The sequence below is a fragment of the Mustela putorius genome, unplaced genomic scaffold (genome assembly GCF_011764305.1).
Source record: "Mustela putorius furo isolate JIRA1106 unplaced genomic scaffold, ASM1176430v1.1 tig00000578_pilon_pilon_pilon, whole genome shotgun sequence".
Classification (NCBI taxonomy): Eukaryota; Metazoa; Chordata; class Mammalia; order Carnivora; family Mustelidae; genus Mustela; species Mustela putorius.
Window position 1 is genome coordinate 1,244,908 of NW_025421422.1, and position 25,651 is coordinate 1,270,558.

Sequence of the window (25,651 nt, forward strand, 5' to 3'; positions counted from 1 at the left end):
TGGGGTTCGATCCCAGGACTTAGAGATCATGACCTCAGCTGAAGACAGACACCTAACCGACTGAATCATCCAGGTGCCCTGCAAGGCACATTTATGATCACACACTTTCTGTGGGTCCGGAATTCAGGATCTCATGCCAGATGGTTCTGACTTCGCATTTGTCATGATGACTCTGCAGTCATGATGTCAGCCAGGGTTGAGTTCATTCGAGGGCTTGACTGGGGCTGGAGCCTCTGTTTCCAAAATGGCTTCCTCATGTGGCTCACAAGTCAATGCCAGCTGTTGGCAAGAGGTCTTGGATTCTCTCCATGTGGATTGCTCCAGAGGGCTGCCTGAACAGCCTCACAGTGTGGCAGTTGCTCTCTCCAGAAAGCAAGAGGAGAGCCTCTCAATGTCTCTTACGGCCTGGCCTCCAGAGCCACACACCATCGCTCCTTCAATAGCCTGTTCATTGTGTATATGCATACATTGACCCCTTTGCAGGGAGTACACGAGAATGTGAATTCCAGGAAGTAAGAATAACAGGGTGGGGTTGGCGTCATGACAGGTGAGGACCTGAGACAGAGAGAAGGGTTTGTCCCCCAAGACACAGTGCTAGTAAGTGGCAGGGTTGGGATTCTGTGTCTCCCCAAATCCTGCACTGATGTTGTCAAGCCAAACCTGGTAAGTTCAAAGGCCCACAGGAAGAGCTCATCCTAAAATCTCATACATCAGAGTTCTTGGGCTTTAAGGGATTTCAAAGTGTGTCACTTATTTCTGGAGAGTTTTTATTCTGTTTGCTCCTTCCCCTGACATCTGTAAAGGGAACCCCACACAGAAAGGCCCCCCACTCATCTAATGACAATGTTTTTGTTTTAAAGAGGTGTCAAGGAATGATTCCTGCTCAGACTTGCCAGAGATCCAGAACGGCTGGAAAACCACTTCTCATACAGAGCTTGTGAGAGGAGCCAGAATCACCTACCAGTGTGACCCAGGCTACGACATAGTGGGGAGCGACACCCTCACCTGCCAGTGGGACCTCAGCTGGAGCAGCGACCCCCCATTTTGTGAGAAAAGTAAGAGTCATCTTGTTTTCTTCTTCTGGGTCAGCAGGTGATAAATCCCTCCCTTGGAGTATTTTTCATGTAGATGCAACGGAATCCCTTCATGTAGAATCTGGCCTCCCTCCTATTCCACCAGCTGGCTGGAGCTGCTCACAAATGTCCTCTTGGAGTTCTAGGTCAGGGATGTCAGACTCAGGGGCCTCCAGAAGCCTGGCAGCTAATGTTAAGGAGGGAACTAGGCAGAGGGAGAGACAATAGGGAATGCGGTGAAGCCTGTGTGAAAAGATCATTCAAATTCATCATTAAAACACCGGTAGTTACCACTCAAGACCAATCCAAGTTGGACTTTGGGGCCCTAGTTAGAAACCCCTATCACAAGTAACCGGCTTCCCCCAGAGAATACGGATCCCAGCCTCCCGGCACCTTCTGCTCGCAGGCGTGCAGACCAGGTACCACCCATTATAGCTCCATCTGGTGTCTTGAACAGTGTCAGAAAAAGGAGGTGCTTCTGGTTTCTATACTGAATCTGAGCAGAGGTGGGAGAGGAGCTAAATTTGAGGCTGGCCTCTTCCCGCTGACCATTTGCTTCCTACCTCCTCCTACGCAAGCCTCCACTCTGCATCTGTCTTGCTGGGACTCCTTGGGGATTTTGGCAGACCTGCTTGGCCTGCCTCAAGTGACAGGCTGCACGATAAGAAATATTAAGTGTCAGCAGAGAAAGAGGGTATTGGGGAAGGGGGTGTTATAGTCAATCCCTGTCACAAATATTCCAATGGCAAAGAAAATTAATTATAATTGGTGAAACATGAAAAAGAAAAATCCTCAAAATTGGCTACAAAAACATCTGCTTGTTCCCTCACAGGATGTGGTGTATGTTCGTGTGTGTGTGTGTGTGTGTGTGTGTGTGTGTTTATAATGATGGAAAATTAAAAAAACCAACAATGAGAAGCACCATGGGGTGGTGAGACCCATCGCAGACGCATTAACATGATCTACACCATCATTGCTTTTTTTTTCCCCCCCAAGATTGTATTTATTTATTTTAGAGAGATAGAGAGATAGAGAGTGTAAGCAGGAGGAACACAGGGAGAGGGGCAAGCAGACTGAGCACTGACTCTACACGGAGCACGGAGCCCGATGTGGGGTTCAATCTCACGACCCTGAGATCACGACCTGAGTCAAAACCAAAAGTCAGGCGCTCACCCAACTGAGCCCCATCATTACTTATAAAATGTTTTAAACATACGTGTCTTCATAATGACTTTTAAATTTTTGAACAATAATGGTTTTTTAATATTTCAAATAATGACTTTTGAAATTTTTTGAATGAGAATGGCTTTTAAATTTTTTGAAGAAAGATTTTTAAACCTTTTGAATAATAATGATTTTTCAAAATTTTTAATAATCATGATCTTTTTAGGGACCCCTGGATGGCTCAGTCGGTTAAGCATCCAACTCTTGATCTGAGCTCAGGTCATGATCTCAGGATCGTGAGTTCAAGCCCCTTGTTGGGCTCCAGGCTGAACATAGAGCCTACTTTAAAAAATAAGTAAATAAAAGAATAATGATGATGGTGATTTTTAAAGTGTTTAAAATAATAATGATGATATACATTGCGGTAATGAGTTTTAAAAGCTTGGAGAGGACATAAACTAGCTCTCTCTGGGAAACTCTTCAGCTGCTTCACTCTTTGCCAGGAAAAGACCCAAATTAGAGCAAGTGAATTTGCACTGGGCTCCTTCTGGATATCAGTGTTTATGTTCCCGTGCTGGTTGCCTGTCGCTGTGCATCTAAGACAGAGACCCACCAACCTGCCTCAGTGACTTCTCTTCCAGTGGAATAAGAACAGCAGAACATCCTGAGGCCAGTGGGGTCTCCCTCAGAAATCCCAGGGGGTCACCAATGCCTTTCATTCATTCATTCCAGTGATTCATTCAACGACACTCTTGACGTCAAAAGATGTACATAAACATATCTTCCCATGACACAAGCCACGGGTGTTTACTTACAGAACTCAAGCAGCAGTAAAATTAGGAAGTACAGCGTGAAAATCCCTCATGATCTTCCTCTCCAGAAATGACACCACTCTTAAAAGCTTTTCTGTGTTGCTGCAATGCATCGTGTGTTACACATACACACATTGATGTGTATGTGTGAATTGTGCATATAAAGACATAGAGATACTCATACAGAAACAGCCATAGGTAAGAATATTTTACCACTGCTGTTTTCTCAACTCAGAAACCCAGATACTTTTTCATATCACACATGTGGCATACTTCATTCTTTTTTTAATTGGCTTAATTTTAATTGGCTTACTGTTTTCCCTTTATGTGCATTGATTTTTTAATTGAAAAGTAATGGATGCTGTTTTACTAGATTCAGGTACCACAAAGAAAGCAGGGAAGGTCCCCCTCACTTTGCTGTCTTCAGTGGGTGCTCAGGATTTCATAGAACAGCTGTCCCATATTTAATTCTTCCCCTGCATTCTTTTTTTTCCTGTTTTGTTGTTGTTGTTGTTGTTGCTGTTTTGTTTTTTACCATTACAAATAATTGTGCAGTGAACAACCTTGTACATAGGTCTTTGGGTCCAGATGCAAACATTTCTTTGGGCTACTTCCTGTATGTGGAATTAAATTCAGGTCTCTTTCGTCCCGTCCTCTTCTCCAGCCACCTTCAATGAGTGATGAGCTCAGACGCAGCTTCCAAACAGGAGAAGAACCAAGTTGGGAAACTTTCCAGATCATTCTGTAGTTCTCAGCAAACCTGTGATCATCAAGCATCCTAACGCCCTCTTGGTCTGATTTCGTCCATAGTTATGTACTGCACTGACCCCGGGGAAGTGGACCACTCGACCCGCTTAATTTCAGATCCTGTGCTGCTGGTGGGCACCACCATCCAATACACATGCAATCCAGGTTTTGTGCTGGAAGGGAGCTCTCTTCTGACCTGCTACAGCCGCGAGACTGGCACACCCATCTGGACGTCACGCCTGCCCCACTGCGTCTGTGAGTCCTATCTGTTGGCTTGATGCAGACAGGGACTTGCTGCCTCTTATCCTGGCGGAGGACTGGGATGCTAGGAGGAGGCATTCCACCGTTTGAGAGGGCTTACTGTTATTACTGTCCAGATCAAAGGCATATGTACTAGAACATTTATGGTACATGTATTGGGCACTAGGCTAAGTCCTTTACCAAATGCCCCTCCCTTCTGCCTTGTGAGCAAGGCACTGTTGTCTCTGTTGCAAGAAGAGGATACTAGAGGGTGTTATGCTAAGCAAAACAAGTCAATCAGAGAAAGACAATTATCATATGATCTCCCTGATATGAAGAATTTGAGAGACAGGGCTGGGGATCCTGGAGGGAAGGGAGGGAAAAATGAAACAAGAAGGGACCTAGGAGGGAGACAAACTAGAAGAGACTCCTCATCTCAGGAAACAAACTGAGGGTTGCTGGGAGGAGGGGGAGGGATGTGGCTGGGTGATGGACATTGGGGAGGTATGTGCTATGGTGAGTGCTGTGAATTGTGTAAGACTGATGATTCACAGACCTGTACCCCTGAAGCAAATAATACACTATACGTTAATTTAAAAAAAAAAAAAAAAAAAAAAGAGGATACTAAGGTTCAGGTAGTGAAATCATTGCCCCAGGTCACACAGCCCATTAATAGTGGAGGCCACGGCCAAACCCAGAGCTACCTGACTCTGCCCAACAATCAAGCCATCCACAGGACATGAAATTGGTGGATTTAAACTCTTGTTTGCTCTTAACTATGTGAAGTCACTAACACAGATGTTTGGTTAAGAAAAGCCTTTGGGGCTTTCTTACTCATAAAGAATCAAAAAGGAAAAGTCTTCCACAGTCACTCTGACAAGGGAAGAATTAATATTCATGCCAGGGAGAGGGCGTAGAGAGCAGTGGTTCAGGGGTGCTTAGTCTGAATGTGCGCAGGATCACTCAGGAAGTTTTAAAACTCGCTGGAGTTTCTGATGCTCCTGGTCTGAGGCGTAGCTCAAGCAGTGAGGTTTTTCAAAGCTCCCCCACCCCACCCCCAGGGTTCCGATGTGCAGCCAGAGATCAGAACCATGGCTCAGAGGAATAAGGAGATGACACAGAAGGAGCAAAGCCTCACACAATGTGGACTTGAGAAACCGTCAGCTGCGCTAATATTTTATACGAGCATGTTATGAGCAGCTCTATTAAGGGTTCAGTCAGCTCAAGTTCCAGAAGCTACTGGTAGGGCTACATCAAAATTAAAAGCTTCTGCACAGCAAAAGGGGACTTTCTTATTCTGGGTTCCCCTGCAACGAGGAACCTTGGACTTCATACCATGGGTCTCCATCTGCCTCTTTAGTCCAGGTCCTAGAGTTTCAGACCTAAGGACATCTCGGAGGTAAAATACAGTATGATTCAGACGTAAGACACATCTGCTCCCTTTTACAGATAATGGTCGTTAATTATTGATTGTGTAAGACATCATACTAAGCAGATTGTATGCATTTGTGAATGTAAGTGCATGTATGTGTGTAGAGTGTCTGTGTGTGTGTGTGTGTGTGTGTGCAAATATACTCAGAAAACCAAAGCTCAGAAGGAAAAAGAGATAACAATAGTTACTGTTTGTTGAATGTGTAAAACACATTGCTGGGACGCCGTGATGACTAAGTTGGTTAAGAGTCTGGCTTCGGCTCAGGTTATGATCCCAGGGTCCTGGGTTCGAACCCTGAACTGGGCTCCCTGCTCAGCAGGGAGCCTGGTTCTCTTTCTCCCTCTGTGTGCATGCATGCATGTATGGTTTGTTTAAAGGTGGCTGAGATTCACAGGGACATGTGATTAAGATCACACCACTTTTTCATGAGCAGAGCTGAGATTCTGGTCTTGGACCCCATGGCCCTTTCCATCAGCCTTGCCCCAACATATGTCATCATGAGTGACTGGGGACAAAGCCATGCAAGGATGTCCCAGCAAAATTGTAGCCTATGGCTCAAACTCCTCACCCACAAGCACATCCCCTCCCAATCCCCAGACCTTTGGACCAAGTGCCCAGGGCATTACAGGGAGATCTGTATCTCCCAAGAGGAGATGTTGAAATCCTAACCCCAGTACTGTAATGGGGACTTTTTTTGGAACAACGGTCTTCGCAGATGTAACCAAGTTAACGCAAGGCCCTACAGGATTAGGTTGGGCACCAACCCAGTGACCGGGGTCCTCATAAGAGGAGGAACATTTGAACATGGAGACCCAGGGAGAAGCCATTCTGTGCTTGCAAGTCTAGGAACACCAAGGATTGCCATCTACCCCTGGAAGCTAGGAGGAAGCAAGGATGGATCCTTCCCCTTAGGTCTCGGACGGAGGGAGTGTGGTCCTTGAAGGCCACCTTGACCTGGGACTTCTAGCCTCCGGAGCTGTGATACAGTGCATTCGGTTATTCAAAGCGCCCCCCCCCACACCGCCCCGTCAGATGCACATCGCTAAGGCAGCCCAGAACACCCCTGCAGTTCCCATTCCCTCCAGGAGACTGTGAGGGGAATCAGCAGCCGCTTGAGCCGGTCCAGCTGCAGAGACCCAGAGATGAGAAGTTAAAAATAAAAGCTTATTTAAAAGGACTGAAAGGTGGAGGTATCATTTAAGAAAGAAAGAGATAAAGGAAGGAAGAAAGGGAGGGAGGGAAGAAAGGGAGGGAAGGGAGGAAGGAAAGAAGTCACGTCCCTAACGAGGCACAGCCTCCGAAGTCCCTCTAGGCTGTGCTGGCTGCTGGGTTTTGGAGACACAAGCCTCCCTCCCGCTGAGGCTGCCTTCCCCTGGAATCTCAGTTGTGACGGCTTCCCTGACACCCGCGCTAATGAGTCACGAGCCAGGCTGGGTGTCAGGAGACACGCGATCCTCCCAGAAGCCCAAACAGCAGCCCGGCACGTGCTTCCAGCCTCATTACCAGCAAGCGAGACTGGCAGGAGATGGGAGGCAAGAGGATGGTCAATTCTGGCAGTGGGGGCTGGGGGGGGGGTTGGCGAGAGAGACAGGCTGTATCTGGGTTCTGAGGGTGTTTCTAAGGATGAGTTTGTCAGACATCTACAGCTTTCACATGTCTCCTCTGCCCATCACCTTGCCAAGCCCGTCCCCAGCGTTAGTGCACTGAACACTCATGAAACTGTATGGGTGGTACCTGTGTTCACTTAAAAACAGGCAAAGGAGGCCCAGAGAGGGTAAGCCGCTTTCCTGAGGTCATATAATAGGGAAGGGGAGAAGCCAGGCTTCCAAATGAAGACTGACTAAGCCCCAAAGCAGCATTTTCCCACCTTAGCACTCTGCAATCCCGGCTTCTGAGCAAAGCTCTGGTGCTTTACCCCTGACAACGATCTTCCACCAACAAGCTCAGGCAGCGGACAGAGCCAGTTGTAAAGCTCTGAATGTGTATAGTTTTTGTTCCTGGTGGCCTGTCCAAGGCCATTGTTTGGTCCAGCAGGGACTCCAAACCATGTCTTTTGAGTCCTCCAAGAACTGACGGGTCAAGCATGGGGAGAAGGAAGTGTCTGGAATTCACAGCCAAACACCCGCCTGCCCAACTCTGCTGGGTGACCTTGGGCAAGTAGCTTGCCCTCTCTGGGCCTCAAAACCCTCAGCTGTGAAAAGGGAATGCTGCTCCCTACCAGACAGGGCAGTTGGAAGTGACCCATGCAATAATTCAAAAAGTGCCTCCGAATGCAGACACAGGCATGTCCAGACTTTCTCCCCTCATAGTACCCTTGGCGTCTCAGGAATTATTTTGATAAATATCCTAGTCTGAAATACCTAACAGTTCTATCTGCTAAGTAATTAGCTCCAAACAACTTAATAAGTAGCTCTATCTTGACAACTTAGTAGCCGTTTGAAAAAGTTATGCACGTATTACAGGATTTGATTTTGAATGCATTGTTTAAAGGTTTTATTTATTTATTTGAGAAAGAGAGAGAGCAGAGGGAAAGAATTTCAAGCCGACTCCCCATTGAGCAGGGAGCCCGATGTGAGCCTCGATCCCAAGGTCATGACCTGAGCTGAAACCAAGAGTCAGATGCTTAACTGACTGAGCCCCCCAGGTGCCCCATGACTTTTATTGCATTCTTAAATAACTAGAATCACAGCTACAGGGGTGTGGATGTCTCTTGGGCTCTGACAAACTTCTCAGACTTTGGCAACTGGACTCTGCCACCTTCATTCTGTTCCACAGTGATTTTCTCAGAGCTCTTGCTTTTTAGTGCACTCACTGAAGAAAACCCAGCTTTGCAAAGACAGGGCATCATCAAAAGAAATGTAGCTCTGTCTTATGTTGGCACCATTCACATGGATCTGGGAGATGTTCCTTTGTCTCCTCCAAGTTTTGAAAAATCACACAGGGGTGCTGTTTGTGTTGGCACCCTGGGGTGCCTCAGAGCACAGTTTGGGGACTGTGGTCCAAAAGCCCTAAAAATACAGCTGTGTCTAAACAGACGTGATCCAGATTCTCAGGGAGCCTGGGGGCTATTGGAGATGGTAGGAGGAGAGCCAGGTCTGTGAAAGAAATAACAATGACTCCTCGGCAAAACCTCCAGGAAGGCCTCCCTGACTGCCTAGGCTAGGTCATGTTTCTCTTCCCGTAAGCTCCCATGGCTGCTACAGTTGCATTGACCACAGCACTTGCGGCAGTTTATTGAAATGATCTCTTTACCTGTTCATAGACTCAAATACATAATTCAATTACCATTGGGTTTTTGCAAGCTCAAGAAACGACACTCCTTGCTACTATTACTGCCATTGATGTTGTTGGCAGTACTAAATGCAGTCTTTGTTGCAACTTCCCTTCTTTGATGGTACCTGACTCCCAAAGCTCCCATCCAGAAAATAAAAACCACACCACCAAAAGTAATGAAGAGCCTACAAATTCAGTGAGGGTTTTATGGGCAGTTCCCCAGGGAGATGCTTAGGGATTCCCAGGAGGCTCTGGCTCTTCACGCCCTGCCCTCGGAACACCACAAATAGGAGACACGGGGATCTCCTGACCGGGGCAGAGCCTGTGTGGCCAGACCAAGGCCATAGTAAAAGTTTCCACTGATGCATCATCCCCAGCAGCCTCACCTTGCCGGCTTCCAGCTGGGTGCCCCATTTCTCTTAGAAATTCCTGTCTCTGAGAAAGCAATAGCTCATCATTTTATGATGCTCAATAGCTCAGGAATTCATGACAGCCCAGGGGACTTGGCACAGGAAGGGCCCCTCCTATCTCCACTACCCCAGAGCCATTCAATGCACCAGATTTCAAACCCGCCAGGTCCATCACTTGCCGGTTGAACGACTTCGAACAAGCCAGCATCCTCATCAAAAAGGATGATCGTGCCAACCATAAATTGCTGGTAACCATGTGTATGGCCCACAGCAAGGGCTTGGGTACCATTGGTTACTAATGATCACACAGATTTGGCGCTTTGCTATTTGTGGGGTATTTTACGAACCATTCATAGCAATACCTGGGGAACCTGATTTTCACATTTTGTTCCAATATGTTCCCCCAAAATGTACATTTTTCCCCTATAGTTAAGGAGAGGGGAGAAATGGGAGGAATATAGAAATGAGGGTAGGTTTGTGACTGTTTCCAAAACTGCCAGCCCAGCTCAGTTGTATTCCTGAGAAAGAACAGGATGAGTTCACATGAAATTGTTGAAGAGCCAAGATCAGTGATTCTCAGCCAGGGTGACTCTGCTCCCAGGAGACATGTGTCAGTGGCAATTCCTAGAGACATGTTTGGTTGTCACAACAAGGAACAAGTGGATAGAGGTCAGGATCTAGTGGCTCCACGTCCTACAAGGTGGAGATGGCCCTATCACAAGGAATTACCCATCCCAAAATGTCAATAGCATCTAAGGTTGAGAAAATCTGCCTTTGATGGTCTTATTTCGAAGTGTGGGTACATCCTTGGAGGGGAATGTCATCACCCAGCCACATTTCAGCTGAAGATGGGGTCTTGACCAGTTCATTTATGTAATAAGCAGGAAACTTAGAGTCCAGAGCCTGGAATAGGTTAAATCAGGGATGGGTTCAATTCTCTAGTATGTCTTAAGCTGCCAGGCATCATTTATGATGCTCCTACTGTATAGCATAGGATCATATATGAGAGTCCTTATAGAGCAGGCCCTGAGCTTCAAGCACGCCCTAACAGGTTCATCTCCAATGAGGAGAAGTGATATTAAATAATTAAATACAATGCAAAGTGTTCAGTGCTGGGGTAGAGGAAGAACTAGGAAGATTAGTGACTCTATTAGGGATAGAGGGCCCCAGGAAAGTCTCCTTGGAAGTGGAGAAATGAGGACTGAGTACTGAAAGATCAGACTTATCCAAGCTGAGTGGGCAGGTAAGGTGAAAGGTGAGAAGGAAGAATATTTCATAACATGACAACACGGCCATCCATCATTGACTGAGCACCTATGACCTGCCAAGAATATGCTAAACACCTTATATTCATGACCTTATTTAATCTTCCAAACCTCTATGAGAGTATTCCCATTTTACTGATAAGAGAAATCGAGGCTCAGAGAGGCTGTGGCCCTTGCTGGAGGTCACATAGCGAGCATGTAGTAGAACCCAGATTTCAAGCCAGATTCCACATCCTGGGACGTACAATGGTGCTCATGCGTAATAGATGGCCAGGGGCAGGAGATGGGGAGGTGAGTTTGGGGAATGGAAAAACATTGGAGGTGAGGGAAAGGCGGAGAGACCATGCTGGTGAAAGGTACTGGTGAGGGTGGCGAAAGCCAGACCAGGCAGCCTGTGAGCGGGAGTCCCCTGGGACTTGCATGATCTCATCAGAGCTCTTTCGGGCTTGCATTTCAGCCGAGGAGTCCCTGGCATGTGACAACCCTGGCTTGCCCGAAAACGGCTACCAGATCCTGTACAAGCGGCTCTACCTGCCGGGAGAGTCCCTCACCTTCATGTGCTACGAAGGCTTTGAGCTCATGGGCGAAGTGACCATTCGATGCATCCTGGGACAGCCATCCCACTGGAACGGGCCCCTACCCGTTTGTAAAGGTACAGAAACCTACTCGCCACGCAGGGACCGGGAGCAGGAGATGTCCAGTCTGGCTTCTTGCGATGAATCTCAATTCACTCTCAAAAGTCCAGCTACTGTATTTCCTGACATCTAAGATATCGCCATTATTTTCTGCACCAAGAAAGAAAGAAAAAAGTGCTGCCAATGAAACGCTGGCACAATGCCTTCTCCTGGCTTGGCATTTTCATCTCTACTTACTAACAGCTCCGTTTCGAGCTTAGATTTTTTATCATGAAGGAGAGCCATTCTGCTTTGAACTCCTGCTTCGGTTACGCGGCTTAAGCTTTCCCTGCCTCCTGCATCCCGTTTTCACGACCACTTGGTTCCCAGGGGTTACGAGGGCTCCCCGGTTGCCCCTGGGGTGGTCTCCCCGGCCGCTCTCACCCTCCCCACACGCTGACGATGGTGTGATGGGCGAAGGCGCACACACAGGCATTATGAGCGCCACCTGGTGGCAGCAAATTAACATGCCATTGGTTGCAAGACACCCCCATCCCAGAGATGGTGAAGAGGGGAAACTTGTTTTAAAATCAGTAAACACTCATCACCAAAATTAAATTTTGACAAAGCCAGTGAGATTTGGATTTGTTTATCGGAGTCTTTGAGGTATACAATTAATAACAATATCCTAAATCTGATCTTGGCCTTTTATGGCATTAATGCCCCTTTGAGAATGAGGCAGAAAGCTCTGAATTCTTTCCCCAGCAGGGACAGAGGCATCATGGAGTTTTACATTTCTACTTGGGAGCCCATAACTTCAGTGGATCCCCCGATGCTTTATGATGAACTCCAGCCTTAATTAAGCCTTACAAATGTTTTCCCAACCAGCATCTCTACTCCTAGGTAGATGTACAAAATAATTGCAAACAAGTACTTCCTTGTACATGAATATTCCTAGTAGCATTGCTCACAAGAAATGGGAACTACCCTAATGTCCATCTACTGGGGAACAAACAAATAAAATGTGGCCAAGCCATAGTGGAATATTATTCAGCCATGAAGAAGAATGGAGGGCTGACACCTGTCACAGCCTGAATGGACCTTGAAAACATGATGCTAAGGGAAAGAAGCCAGACACAAAAGATCACATACCCTATGATTCCATTTATATGAAATACCTCAAATCGGTAAACCCATAGAGAAGGGAAGCAGATTGGTGGCTCTCAGAGCTGGGGTGGAGAGAGAAGAGTAACTACTTAGTTGGTACAAAGTTGCCTTTTAGGGCTTATGAGAATGCTCTCAAACTAGAGAGAGGTGGTAGCTCCCCCAAATCGTGAATGTGCTAAATGCCACCAAATAGCACACTTTAAACTGATTAATCCTATGTTATATGAAATTTATCTCTTTTTTTATTTTGTTTAAGATTTTATCTGTTTATTTGAGAGGCATCAAGAGAGCAGGAATGGGGAGAGGGTCAGAGGGAGAAGCAGAGCTGGGAGCCCATTGCAGGACTCAACCCCGGAACCCAGGGATCATGGCCCAAGCTGAAGGCAATTGCCTAACCAACTGAGCTACCCAGGCACCCTTACCTATTTTTTTTTTAATGTTTTTACTTTTTTTTCCTGAATGGCCTCATTTAAACCTCGGGACCACACTCTAAGATAGATGAGGCTTCTTACCCATGGTACGGTTACAAAAAGAGAGGCTCAGAGAAGTTAAGTGACTTTCCCAAAGACACACAGCTATTACAAGACAAATCCGGGACTTGAACCCACATCTCCTGATTGTGAAGCCCCGCCTCTTCCCCAGTGAGCTGCCTGGTGGGTGGACTTCAAGGCTGTGAGTCTGGTGGCTTCCAACCCCCCATTCAGCATTCAAATCACCTAGCCTGCTTATGAGAAACACGTTCTTGAATCTGCTACTCCAGCTCTACAAAATTTGAATCACTGAGGGGTAGGACCCCGTAATATGCATTTTAACAAGCTCTTGGTTGCTCCAATGCACTTTGAATCTGAGACACTTAAGGCAATGGTTTCTGAACATAAGATACGAATATAAACAGATTTCTGGATGCCTGAAGGGGAGATGCTAAGTCACTGGGCCTAGGGCAGGAACCAGGGCCCAGGGTCACTAGCAGCCTCGGTGAGTCTTATCCTCAGGCAAGTGTGGGAAACACTGGCCTAGAGATGCTGCATATTCTCACCTGGAATCAAGCCAGAGCCTATCCTGTGAGAGCCAAGACCTTATAGAAGCAGTTCTTAATAAGAGGGCAAGAGATCCCATTGAAATGCAGAAAAAAAGTAAGAGATCAGCAACTGAGATTTAAGACAACTGCCTCCCTCCTCTTCCTTGCCATAATTTTTGACAAAGTCTAGCCCTGTGCTTGACTTCTTTTTGATGACACATGAAATCCACTTTGTCGAGGTGAAACACTGGGATGTTTTCCTGGAGGAAAGATTGTCTATAAACCTTCTAACTGCTACAGGGACATTCATAGGAGTTGATCTGGTATTGTTGGTAAGTGTTCTGTGTGGAGGGAAATTAATAGGGTTTGTTTTTAAGAAATCTAATTAAGGAGGGCGCCTGGGTGGTTCAGTCAATAAGCATCTGCCTTTGGCTCAGGTCATAATCCCAGGGTCCAGGGATAGACCAACTCCCTGCTCAGCGCGAAGCCTGCTTCTCCCTCTTCCACTCCTCCTTGCTTGTGTGTTCCCTCTCTCGCTGTCTCTGTCAAATAAGTAAATAAAATCTTTAAAAAAAAAAAATATCTAAGTAAGAACCCCATGGAAGGACTGTTTTTGACTCTCCATGTAATCTGCCCCCTGACTGTGTATGTTCCGTTTTGGATATGCTACAAAAGTATCTCATGCAAGAAATAGAAGAAACCAAAGTTGTCCATGAAGCATTAACGGTTTTTCCCTTCCTTTCTCCATCCCTTCCATTCGTTCGCTGGGGAAGCTGGTACTGATCACCAGTGAAAGTCCCGTCTCCCCAGTTTCCTGGACACAAAGAGACACACTGCAAAGAGTGGGCAGGGAGTGTTCGTGTGTTGCCAAGTAAAAAATCCCTCATACCATACGTACTTTGTGTTTTCCATTCCCCCATTTATCACACACATCTGTCAAGAGGGAAAAAAGAAAAAATAGAGCCCTGTCTTATCTTTTAATTGCCATGTGGCTTTGTACACTGTGATGTCTCCTGATGCATTCACTCCTTCCTCTGTGCGTGGGTCTCCCAGTTCTCTTCTGGTTTCTTGTTTGTTTTGTCTCTTTTTGCCCAGAAATCAGCTTGCTCATGAATCTTTGGGTGCTGGCATTTCTCATCAAATAGGACAGATTCCTTCAAGGGGGATTGATGGCGTGGGCAAAGTTCTGTGGATGCTGACACTTTGTGGATCTTGCCAGATTCTTTTCTGCCACTGTAGTGTTTCACCTCCCCCTCTAGTAATGTGTGATAATGTCCTTTTCCCACATCCTTGCCAGCACTAGATATTATCAGGGTTTTGTTTTGTTTTGTTTTGTTTTTTGACGTTGCCCATCTGATGGGAAGATAGAACTACCATCCGAAAATACATGACAAAAATGCAAGAAAAGATAAAAGGTACTCAGTTTTGCATCCCTGAGATAGGCAAGCCCTTGAAGGCCCAGCAGGTGAGTGCCCCCCTGCCCCTCCCTTTCTTCCTCAGGCATGACAGAGTATCTGGCATGAGAGGATCTTGGGGGATGCTTCTATCTTTCTCTCCCCTCTGTTTCCACTCCTGAGACCCCACGACTCTGTAAGGTTATGACAAATCACCTCCTGTTCCCAGAAAAAGTGGGATGTGTGGCTTTGTGTTCTAGAGTTGGTGAAGTGACTGAGCGCCAATGTAAGGCCACCTGGGCCTCAGGGTCCCTGGGCTTCCTCCTGGCTGGGCTGTGGACCACCTGCATGACCTTGAGCGAGCCACCCTCCCTCCCTGAACTTGGTTTCCCTTTGTGGAAAATAAAAGGAAAAGACATGGCCCAGGAGGCTGCATTTTAATGTGTGACCACACTCCCAGGGGCATGAATTCAAAGCCTCCTCCCAGCTCTGAGATACAGTAGGAGTCCCTGCACTCCCAGACACACCCAACCCAAGTCCTGCCCACGTCTGGGGCAGAAAGTGTATGTCTGTCTCAGTCTTTCCATTTTCCTAATGGTGCTGTAGCTCCAGAAATAACCTGCAGTCAGTTTTAGGAAGCTAGCTTTTCAACTGCTTCTGTTGGCATCACATGGTAACAACCAACGTCCAAGAGTGACTTTGATGAGGCACAAATTAGGAAGTTTCAGTATTAAGGCATGAATACAGCTAAGCCTTTGGTGGCCATCCCCAGCCATCCCTGTAAAATGTTGTCTGTTTATCTAAGCCCTTCGCTCTGGGGTTTGCTTCTTTTAAACCCATCCATGTGGGTATATTTTGGTGCTCAACTACCATGAGGTCTTTGGTGCCAAAACCTGGGAATGCCAGTCCCTATCATCTTGAACTTCTGGAGAAGTTTTATGGGGACTAGGGGGAAATGAGTGAATTCTAGGGAGTTCTAGTCTATGGTAGTGAATGGAAATTGTTTTGCAGGGAATAAGAATAATATTCACATAAATATGGAATAGAAGTGAAATCAGAGAGGTTCATACAAACATGTATTTCAAAGCAGGAAAACAGTTTCAGCTCTGGCTGGATTTTGGATGTAGGGCTTTATCTTAAGCCTCACTGTTCATCAGCCTTTGTCCTACATAGGGAACAATGAAAAACAAGCAGAACTATGACATAAGTAAGAGCAGAGGCTGGAGAAATCGAGCAGCCTGGGTTTAAAGACTGCCTTCATCCCTCGGAAGCTGTGTGAGATCAGAGAAATTGCTTCACTTCTCTGAACCTCTGTTGTTCATCCATAAAATGGGGATGATGATAGTATCCATGCAGTGAGATTGGTGTGGGAGTAAATGAGCAAATACATACAGAAAGCTCTTGGCAAGGTATCTGACATACGGTGAGTGTTTTCGTAATTAATCACAGGCAGTACTGTTGTCCTTGTTTCTTTCATATCTATGTCATGATCTCTCAGGAACTTAGGAAAGAAATGTGTCCAGGCATTTCCTCTAATTCCAGGAGCCCAAGATAAATCAAAGCGGAGCACTAACTTCAGCAAAGCTTGGCACAGGCTTTTGCTCCCAAATTTTTGGCTTCATTTTATGCAGAGAGAATTCACTCGACATTAACCAATGCTTCCAATTTCCCTTTCAGTTAATCAAGACAGCTTTGAACACGCATTAGAAGGTGAGTTCCATAATGAAAAAAAAATCCAATAAATCAAGCTAATAACAGAAAACAAGGGCAGGTCCTTGCATGTCCTCCTCCAGGTGCTTAAAAAAATAAGCAGAAATTCCATCTTCACACTGCTGAAGGTCATTTCAAAAATAGGACATTGTAAAAGACACAAACCATTGTTTGCAGCCTAGAGTCCTAACTATGACCTGAAAGGGATTTCTCACCAGTTCTGTTCTTGAGGTAAGAAAATCTGAGGGTCCACATGCCTGAGTGAGGCACAACCCAACCATTTGAATTTGCACCCACACAGTGCTGTTTGGGGAAAGTAAATCCAATGATGCCTCGCCTTCCATGCCGAGCACCCCCTTGTCTGCCTGGGGCATGCTCTGGGGTCCATTTTCCTCAAATTATCTATCCCTGTATCCTCCTTGTTTTCTATTCTTCTCCTCTTAGGAATTACCAAGTGAGATTTTTTTTTAAAGATTTTATTTATTTATTTGACAGAGACAGATCACAAGTAGGCAGAGAGGCAGGCAGAGAGAGAGGGGTAAGCAGGCTCCCTGCTGAGCAGAAAGCCAGATGTGGGGCTCGATCCCAGGACCCTGAGATCACTACCTGAGCTGAAGGCAGAGGCTTAACCCACTGAGCCATCCAGGGGCCTCCCAAGTGAGATTTATTAATGGGGAACAGATAGTAAATGCTAGCTAGGATTTTGTTTGGGTTTTCGTTTTGTGGTTCCCTTCCCTTACAATCCCTCCCACACATAAAACAGTCTACATTATGTAGGACCTCCATTCATTTGAGTACCAAACCACTCACTGGGGCTGTGGTGTCATAAGGTGTGTGCATATATATATGTATGTATATATCGTGTTATTTTTATTTTTTAAAAAGTTATAACCAATTAAGCCATTTTTATCATTGTTTTTGGAACCACTTAGCTTTCTGACAATAAATCATTCACTTGGAATGTGGGGCTATGGGGCTATGAGAATTACGGGTCATTAGTTGCTGTCCCTCGCGGCAGATGACATTTTAATCCCAACAGGCAGAGTCCGTCTCAAGTGTTAAGTGCAGAGGCGGACTGTGTGGGAGTCACTCTGCAGGGAACAGAGAGGGCATTCCGTGTCGTTAGCCTCCATTCAGGCCACCCCTTCGCTGCCTTTCCGCAACCAATGAACCATGAGAGCATCTCAGAGGCCTGGGTTGCTCGGAGATTATGAGCGTCTGTGTAATGTTTTGTGCTCATGCATCTGTCATGGGTGTTAGCATCGATTTTTTCAGACTCCCTGGAGTGGCGGTTAATGGATTATAGATTGGCGTACAGCCGAGCTCTGAGGGTCGCGGCCGGGGAGAAGTGGCAGCGAAAACCTGAGGACGGGTGTCCGGAGATGTGGGGTCTCCCTTCAGGCTGTGCAGAGGACACGGCCCTGGCCCCCACCATAGCCATCGTAGTCCTTACAGTTGCCACAAACCAGTGGGGGTGGGGGGCAAGTGAGGCCAAGAGGGTGCAACCGTGACCTCTGAGAATCAAAACTGGGTCTTAGAAGTTGGGGTGTCATGGGGGACGGGGTGTAAGACTGAGAACAGGCCCAGCTGCCCAGCGCCCTCTCCTGGACGGTCTGATAGAGCAGCCATGGGAGGCGCCTGTCAGTCTGGGCGCAAGAAGCTCCCCCTTTCCCATGGAATGTCGAGCAAATCTGCCTTCCCAGTTAGCACATAAGAGATTTACTCCAGATTTCTCCTGAATTGGATTTTAACCAGATTTCAAATGCAGCCACCCATCCCCCCCCCCAAAGTGGACATGGTATGACCAGGGGTTAAAAGAGTGTCGTTCTTCTGGGTAGCCCCATGAGCACCCCACCCAAGGATGGGTCTGGCCTTCGTTGCAAAGAACCAGTCCTATTTGCTCTACTTTCTGCCTCTTCTCCCCCTGGGGATGGTGGTCCAACGGCTCAGGGTCTGCGGCTCAGGATCTTTGAATGAGTGCAGAACTGGGAAGGCAGGCTCACACCTGGCACCCAGGTGCATGGGGGGGGGGGGGCTTTAGAGTGGTGAGACCCGAGGGCTTCACTGGCTTGTGTGTTTAGTAGCAGAAGCGGCAGCTGAGACATCGCTGGAAGGGGGAAATATGGCGCTGGCTATCTTCATCCCAGTGCTCATCATCTCCTTACTGCTGGGAGGAGCCTACATTTACATTACCAGGTAGGGGGCTTCGGGACAGGGCGTGGGGGACTGCCATCCACTCAAGGACCAGCGCACTGGGGGACAGGGTCTCCATCAGTAGCTCGTCGCCCGTGGCATTTGGGTGCTTGGAGATGATGTCATTCAACTCAGCTCTGGGAGAAATACACCTGCTCAGCCCCTCCCACCCCTCTGAGACAAGAGGGCTGACCACGCAGCAGCAAATAAGCAGGCACTACCCTGAGCTTAAGAGGCTGTGGTTTAGCAGGAGAGATAGACACACAGACACTGATCCCATAATGCACTCATTCATTCATTCGTTCATTTAGGCCACAAACATATGCTGACTATCTAATACGTACCAGACATTGTCCTATGTGTTGAGGATCCTAGAACTTGCCTGCAATGAGGAAGGAAGATATTTAGCCATGGCTAGGATATTCACGAATTTCTTCAAATTCACAACTATGGAGCACCTACTGTGCGCTGGGCAGTTTGGGGGCAGGGGGCAGATCTAGGAACATCACTGTGGACAAAACAGAAGGAGATCTTTGGTATGTGGGGCCCAGGCTCTAATGGGAGGAAGACAGCAAGGAAAGTATATACAGTTGACCCTTGAACAACGTGAAGAGGGTGAGGGGCGCTGACACCCCATGAGTCAAAAATCTGCATATATACCTTGGGACTCCCTGAAAACCTAACTACCAATAGCCTACTGTTGACCAGAAGCTTTACTGATAACATAAACCACCAATTAACATGTGTTTTGTGTGTTATATGTAATATATACCGCGTTCTGTTTTGGGGTTTTGGGGGGTTTTGTTTGTTTGTTTGTTTGAGAGAGAGAGAGGGGGAGAGTATGAACATGGGAGATGAGGGCTGGGAGAGGGAGAGGAAGTGAGAGAATCCCCAGCAGACCCCATGCCCAGGGCAGAACCTGATGTGGGACTTGATCTCTTGACCCTGAGATCATGACCCACGCTGAAATCAAGAGTTGGACACTCAGGTGACTGGGCCATTTAGGCACCCCTAATACCATATTCCTACAATGAAGTAAGCTAGAGAAAAGAAAATATTACTAAGAAAATCATAAGTGTGGGGGAGGGTTCCCTGGGTGGCTTAGTCAGGTAAGCATCTGCATTTGGCTCAGCAGGGAGCCTGATTCTCCCTCTCCCTCTGCCCCTTGCCCCCCACTTGTGCTCTCTTTCTAATAAATAAATAAAATCTTAAAAACAAAAAAAAAAAGAAGGAAAAAATCCTAAGGAAAAGAAGATACACTTGCAGGACTGTACTAAGTCGACCCAGGCAGTTCAAACCTGTGTTGTTCAAGGGCTAACTGTGTACATTAGGAGGTGATAAATGCAGGGAGAGAAGAAAGGTGGAAAGGGAACGAAAAGGAGCTAGGGTGGAGGTGGTGATCGCACTTTAGGACTTCCAACTGAGACATGACGTTGGAGTAAGGACTTGAAAGCAATAATGAGTAACCTATGCAAATATCTGGAAGAGGAGGATTCCGGGCACATATACAGCACGTGTCAAGGCCCTGAGGCAGGCATCTGCCCAATATCACTTTTTTCTGTTCCTGTGGAGCCCACAGGGTTGAAGGGGGAGAGAAGAAATACATGAACTATAACACTCCGTGATGAACACAAGAAAGGAAAGAGATAGTGTGTAGTAATAGAAGAATCACTTTTTTTAAAAGATTTTATTTATTTATTTGACAGAGAGGGAGAGCACAAGTAGGGAGAGAAGCGGGGTGGGGAGAGGCAGACTCCCCACTGAGCAGAGAGCCCTTCAATTATTATTATTATCGATAATAATCGATAATCCATCCCAGGACCTTGAGATCATGACCTGAGCTGAAGGCAGACGTTTAACCCACTGAGCCACCCAGGCACCCTTAGAAGAACCACTTTTTAAATAGGTAAAGAAGGTTGCTCTGAGGCAACACGGCATATAGTAGGTGCTCAGTAAATGTTCATTGTTGCTGTTGTTACCCTGCATGAAAGAGGAGCTCGAATCACCTTACAGCGGAAAACCAGCTGAGCTCCGGCCCTCCCCAGGAAGGGAAAGTACCAAGGCTTTGTTGTCAGTGACCAGCTTACAAGCTGAGAGCAGTTATGATTTCAGCATTCACCCACTTGGATTTTCATCGTGAGAGACCCTGGATGGGGGCCCAGCCGGCTGTTCTTCTCCACTATTGGGAGTAACTCCTCTCTCCTTTGCTGTCCCTTCTCCAGGTGTCGTTATTACTCCAACCTCCGCCTGCCTCTGATGTACTCCCACCCCTACAGCCAGATCACCGTGGAAACTGAGTTTGACAACCCCATTTACGAGACGGGAGTGAGTTGGTCTCTCTTCTCTTTTAGGTGGCAGACTTTGTGTTGGGTACTAGGGACACAGTCGTGAATCCAACAGACCTGGTCCAGCCATTAATGAGCTTATAATCCTTCCAAGGAGATGGAGCTTGGTAATAAGAAGAAAAATATGTACCATGAGCTGGGCCCCTTAAATGCGTAAGCTGCCCAAGTCCCTGCAACTCTGTTGTACACTCTGCAGTTATCTCTGATGAACCAATGACGATCCTGAGGGTCAGAGAGACGAACAAATGATTGGGCCAAGCTTGCACACAGCCAAAAGCACAGCCTGCAGCTTAGATACAAATTCAGACTGTTGCATTAATTATCCTGCCTCCCTTGAACCTCAAACAATCAAATAGATACCAATGGGTATCTTGATTGTGGAAAATCATTTTTAGAGACTGTGAAAAATTTGGTCAGGGCACTATGACATATGGCCAAGACATCCTAGCACTTTCACTATGTTCTATGGGTTAGAAGCAAATCACAAGTCCTGCCCACACTTATGGAAAGGGGATCATGTAAGAATGTGACCACCAGGAGGTGAGGGGACCCAGCTTGGAGCCTTCCCACCACACTCCCATCTACCACAGACGCACTTGCTTATCTGTGTTGACCCAGCAGACACAGTAGACATCCGTGAAAGCATGTGACAATGACCTTTTCTGGGGCCAAGCCTCTGACTTCCTAAACCTCCCAGTTCTTCTGCCTCAGAGGCCTGGAGTATATTACATGCACTTGATAAATATTGGAGAAACCAGAGTGGTTGCCACCCACATGTTGGGGTCATTTTCCATATAGCTCTGCCAAGAAGAGGTCATAGGTTATTTCACATTCTATAGACCTTGTTTCCAAATCCTAGAAGAAGGTCAAGCTGATAACAAAACAAAGAAAGAGCACTTCAGAAACTAGATCATATCAATACTTATTAATAAAGTGTATCTGCTCCCCAGGACTATGATAAAGCCAATCATAATCTCAAAGCTCAGTAGCTCAAGGCAAGTGATGTTAATTTGCTCATCAGTCTGTGGAGCAGTGTTTTCAGCTAGCAGCCACTGGGCGGTCATCCTGGCTCAGCCATGCTCACTCACACAGCTAGGAGAGGTGGGTGGTTGGCCGGCTGAGTCGGCTCTGCTCTCCCCGTTCCTCACCTCCTTGGCTAGGACAAAAGGCTCTCAGGGCACGCTCTGCCCATGGACCCGTCCCCCAGAAGTTTCCCCGATCTGTGCTTCCTTCTCTTGCAGGAAACCAGGGAATATGAAGTTTCCATTTAAGGAGAGCTATGCCTGAGAAGAGAGCTCACAAATCAGAACTCAACTATAACCTCCTCGAGAAATTCATCCAGAGACCACGTGGCATTTGATTGAAACCCCAGAATGTTGTCCGTCTTTTCTTTAGACTTTTTCTTGAAGATTCACTGTTTTCTTCACTGTATTTATTATATTTAAAGTCGAAATTGGTGTGGTTGGAGGTGTCACAGCTGCGGCCAAATCCGCGTGACAATCTCCTTTCCAAAGTCAGGGGGGTGACCTGAAAAATAACCAACATGGCAGCAAAGGCGGGAGGGGAAAAAAAAAAAAGCAGCTGGGTTTCTCCATCAGCGGTGGCCATGCTGCTCTGGCTGCATCAGATGGCACGCATTTGGGGATCCATGCCCATGGTGCTTTTAGGACAAATCCCGGACTCAGGATTAGGTGGGAAAGGTATCTCTTGGTGGATTAACTTGGGTCGGACTTCAGGTTCTAGATCTGCTCCAAAACAAATACCAGTCTGCTCTTCCAAATGTTCTATCAGCTTCTAGAAGGTCTCGCTACCTCCTCTCCTTCCCATGATCCTCCTGAAGGCGCCCACAGCGTGACCATGAGCGTTTTCATCTGCCAGCCTGGCCTCCCTGGATGCTGGCAGAATCAGAAAACATTGCAGAGTGGATGACAGATTTGAGAATTCAGATGGAGTGCGAGGTGGGTGTGGGGGGAACATCGAGTCAGTAAAATGTCCTTTCCTCTGACACTCCACCAGTAATGAAAGGGAAGGGAACATATGCTACGAGTGCCAGAACCAATCCTTTCGTTCAGCAGCCCCACCTCCACCCCAAGCTGTGATCTAGGACCCTTTGGGAAGCTTCAGCCACATAATTACAAGGGTTACAATTGTTGTGGGGGGGGGGAGGTTACAAGGGTTACAATTGTGGCGATGCCAGGTCCTGAAATCCAGAGATGGGCTCGGTTTGATTTCCAGGAAACTGAAACCCCTGAGGCCTCCAAAGAAGGGCAACTCAGATGCACCGTTTCTCCAAAAGGGGCCGGAATATACTTGCAATCCAGTATTTCAGAAGTGAGGGTCCTACGAGGGAAAAAAAACAAAAAACAAAAAACTGTTTTGTTCCTCTCCAAATCTCTGCCCAGATGTTGGAGGGGGGTACGCAGGCTGTGACCATGGAAAAAGATTCTATAATACAGGTGCAAAGAAAAAGCAGTGGCTGAGGACGCAAGGAAGGGATAGCATGTGTAAAGTCGATTTGCCTCCCTGGGGTCCATCACCTCCCTGGTGATGGCCGGTGGCTCACAGAGGAACAGGCTTGGTGCTTGGGGTGCCCACTTTGGCACCCACCCACGCTCGCTAGAAATGTTTTATATCAGCTGGTTTCCTGACACAAGAAACCCTTCCTGGCTGCCATGCTATTGAGAAAATGGCTGGGAGTCCATATTTTGGTAGCTCATCTGGGCAGCCCTGGAGCAGGGTAGGGCGGCTGGTTTTGACAAACACATCGTCTCCTCTTGGCTAGAAGCTTGGGCTTCAGTCTTGGGGGAGCTGAGGCCCAGTTCTTTCCTTCTGCCAGAAAAGAATCCTGCTTATATACTCCCTTAAGGCATGCAAGAGATAATGAAAGGCTGCTTTCCAGCCACCCAAAACCCACCCCATTTTTTATGCAAAAAAAAAAAAAAAAAAAGAGTAGACTCATTCCAGACCATTAGTAAGCAATATCGTATTTGGAGAAGGTCCAACAATGCAAATAATAGTAAACTTTTTTTTTTTAAAGCAGAATCCACTCCTTGCTTTTACTTCCATTTGATGCTTATTCTAACCCTAACCCTGGGTCATCTGGAAGGAAGAACTCTATTAATGATATTTAATTTTAGAACATACTCTGGATACGTGCAAACTAAACATCCACCTTTTGGCAAGACAGACAGAATATGAAATCTTGATTCTAACCGTGTTCCCTAAAAGTGGCCATGCCACAGGCCAAGAGTCCTTATTGGATGTTGGAGGAATAGAAAAGGTGTTGTTTGTTTGTTTGTTTGTTTGTTTGTTTCAGGATACTGGTGTCTTAGTTTCGTCTTCGTAGTACAGCACCTATGACCATGTTTTGAAAGTTTATTTTCACCTAAAGATGGATCCTGTGAGCTTGGTAATGTACAGTGTGATTGAAAAGACAGGTTGGCATCTGTTTTTCTTTTTAGAATATCTGAATGTGTATTTGTAATATGTAAAGGTAAACACAATATTCGTGCCAAAAATGTACTGGGCACCTCATTTCAGCTCATACGTGTCTGTTTTTATAAGATCAATGTCAAAACCCCTTGGGATTAAATATTTTTGAACAGGATACAACCTTGAGCAACTCGAGAGCCAACCAAACCTTCCTACAAGCCACTCTTTCTTTTTAAAACAGTGGGGAAATACGTTTACAGAGATCTCGAGCTTCAAAGAATGCATGTGATGGTGTGTATTACATGCTAAGTCATATAAGCTGTATCTGTCAGCTACCGCCCTGTGCTTTAAAAATGCACACACTCGATCCTCTTCAGCTTGGAGCTCATCTTTTTGCTTTTTTGGGGGGGGGGGCGTAGAATTATTAAGCCGACATAAGTATGCTGGTTGCAACTTGAGGGCCATCCCTCCTTAGTTCCATAGACCTGCTTTAAATATGATCTTTTGAAGCCAGCTCCTTGGAAAGCCTCTGGTAACTCAGGCTGATCGCTTTGGAAACTGACAAACTGCCCAGCAGGAAGTAAAGTGGAGACATAATAAGGATGGGTTGTATAAGCAGGAGTGAGTTGGCAAATAGATGGGTAGATTTAGGCTGAGCATGAGCCTCGGGCACAAATGACATTTCTTGGGGTGTAAATCCAAAGGGTATGACTTTCCTATGCCCTTGAGAAGTCACAGCGGGGAGGGGGCAGTCATGTGAGGTCAGATGTCATGGAGTTGTTCAACACCCTCAAAGGTAGGCTTTCTCCTGGGACGTTTTCATTTTCATTTTATCCCCAAACAGAATAAAAAGCAGAACAAACTTTCTAAGCTACAATAATGAAGTTAAGTCATTTTCCACTTTGTATATATTGATGCTAATAAAACAAATGAAAAAGAGGCAAAGCTGTAGGGTTTTTGTTGCAAAGACACTCCAGGATGGCATCAAGGCCGGGAGGACTATTTCTGGTGTCTGGGGATTGGGTTGGGGTAACATCGGCTGATGCTTTGATTGACAAGACAGGCTGCCAACTTGAAAATGGTTCCAGGAACATCTTGGTGGGGGTGGGGGAGGGGAGCAAGGGAATGTTCAGCACAAGACAAGAAAGCTGCCATCATCAGACACACCGCTGTCCTCCGCCCAGCTCAGGCCGCCATGACAAAGACGGGACGCTCAAACAACAGAGGGTTATTTCTCACAGTTTTGCAGGCTGGAAGTCCAGGTTCAGGGTGCTGGCCATTCAGTTCCTGGTGAAAGCTCTCCTCCTAGCCTGTGGATGGTCTTCTCCCTCTGTCCTCTACTTTTAAGGCCATACTCCTATG

The 25,651-nt window shown here is 46.7% G+C and overlaps 1 protein-coding gene across 4 annotated transcripts in view; it reads left to right on the forward strand.

Moving 5' to 3' along the window:
• The window catches only part of SEZ6L (seizure related 6 homolog like), a 182,864-nt gene extending 157,616 nt beyond the window's left edge, over positions 1-25,248 (forward strand). The window contains exons 11-17 of one of the 4 annotated variants that reach the window (XM_045081487.1): positions 861-1,055; positions 3,860-4,051; positions 10,874-11,068; positions 16,287-16,319; positions 18,401-18,515; positions 20,735-20,837; positions 22,099-25,248. In XM_045081487.1, the coding sequence (XP_044937422.1) occupies positions 861-1,055; positions 3,860-4,051; positions 10,874-11,068; positions 16,287-16,319; positions 18,401-18,515; positions 20,735-20,837; positions 22,099-22,128 (863 nt within the window). In that variant the 3' untranslated portion in view covers positions 22,129-25,248. The remainder of the gene's footprint in view (positions 1-860; positions 1,056-3,859; positions 4,052-10,873; positions 11,069-16,286; positions 16,320-18,400; positions 18,516-20,734; positions 20,838-22,098) is intronic. The other 3 variants (XM_045081488.1, XM_045081489.1, XM_045081490.1) reach the window with 3 other exon arrangements.
• The last annotated feature ends 403 nt before the right edge of the window (positions 25,249-25,651 follow it).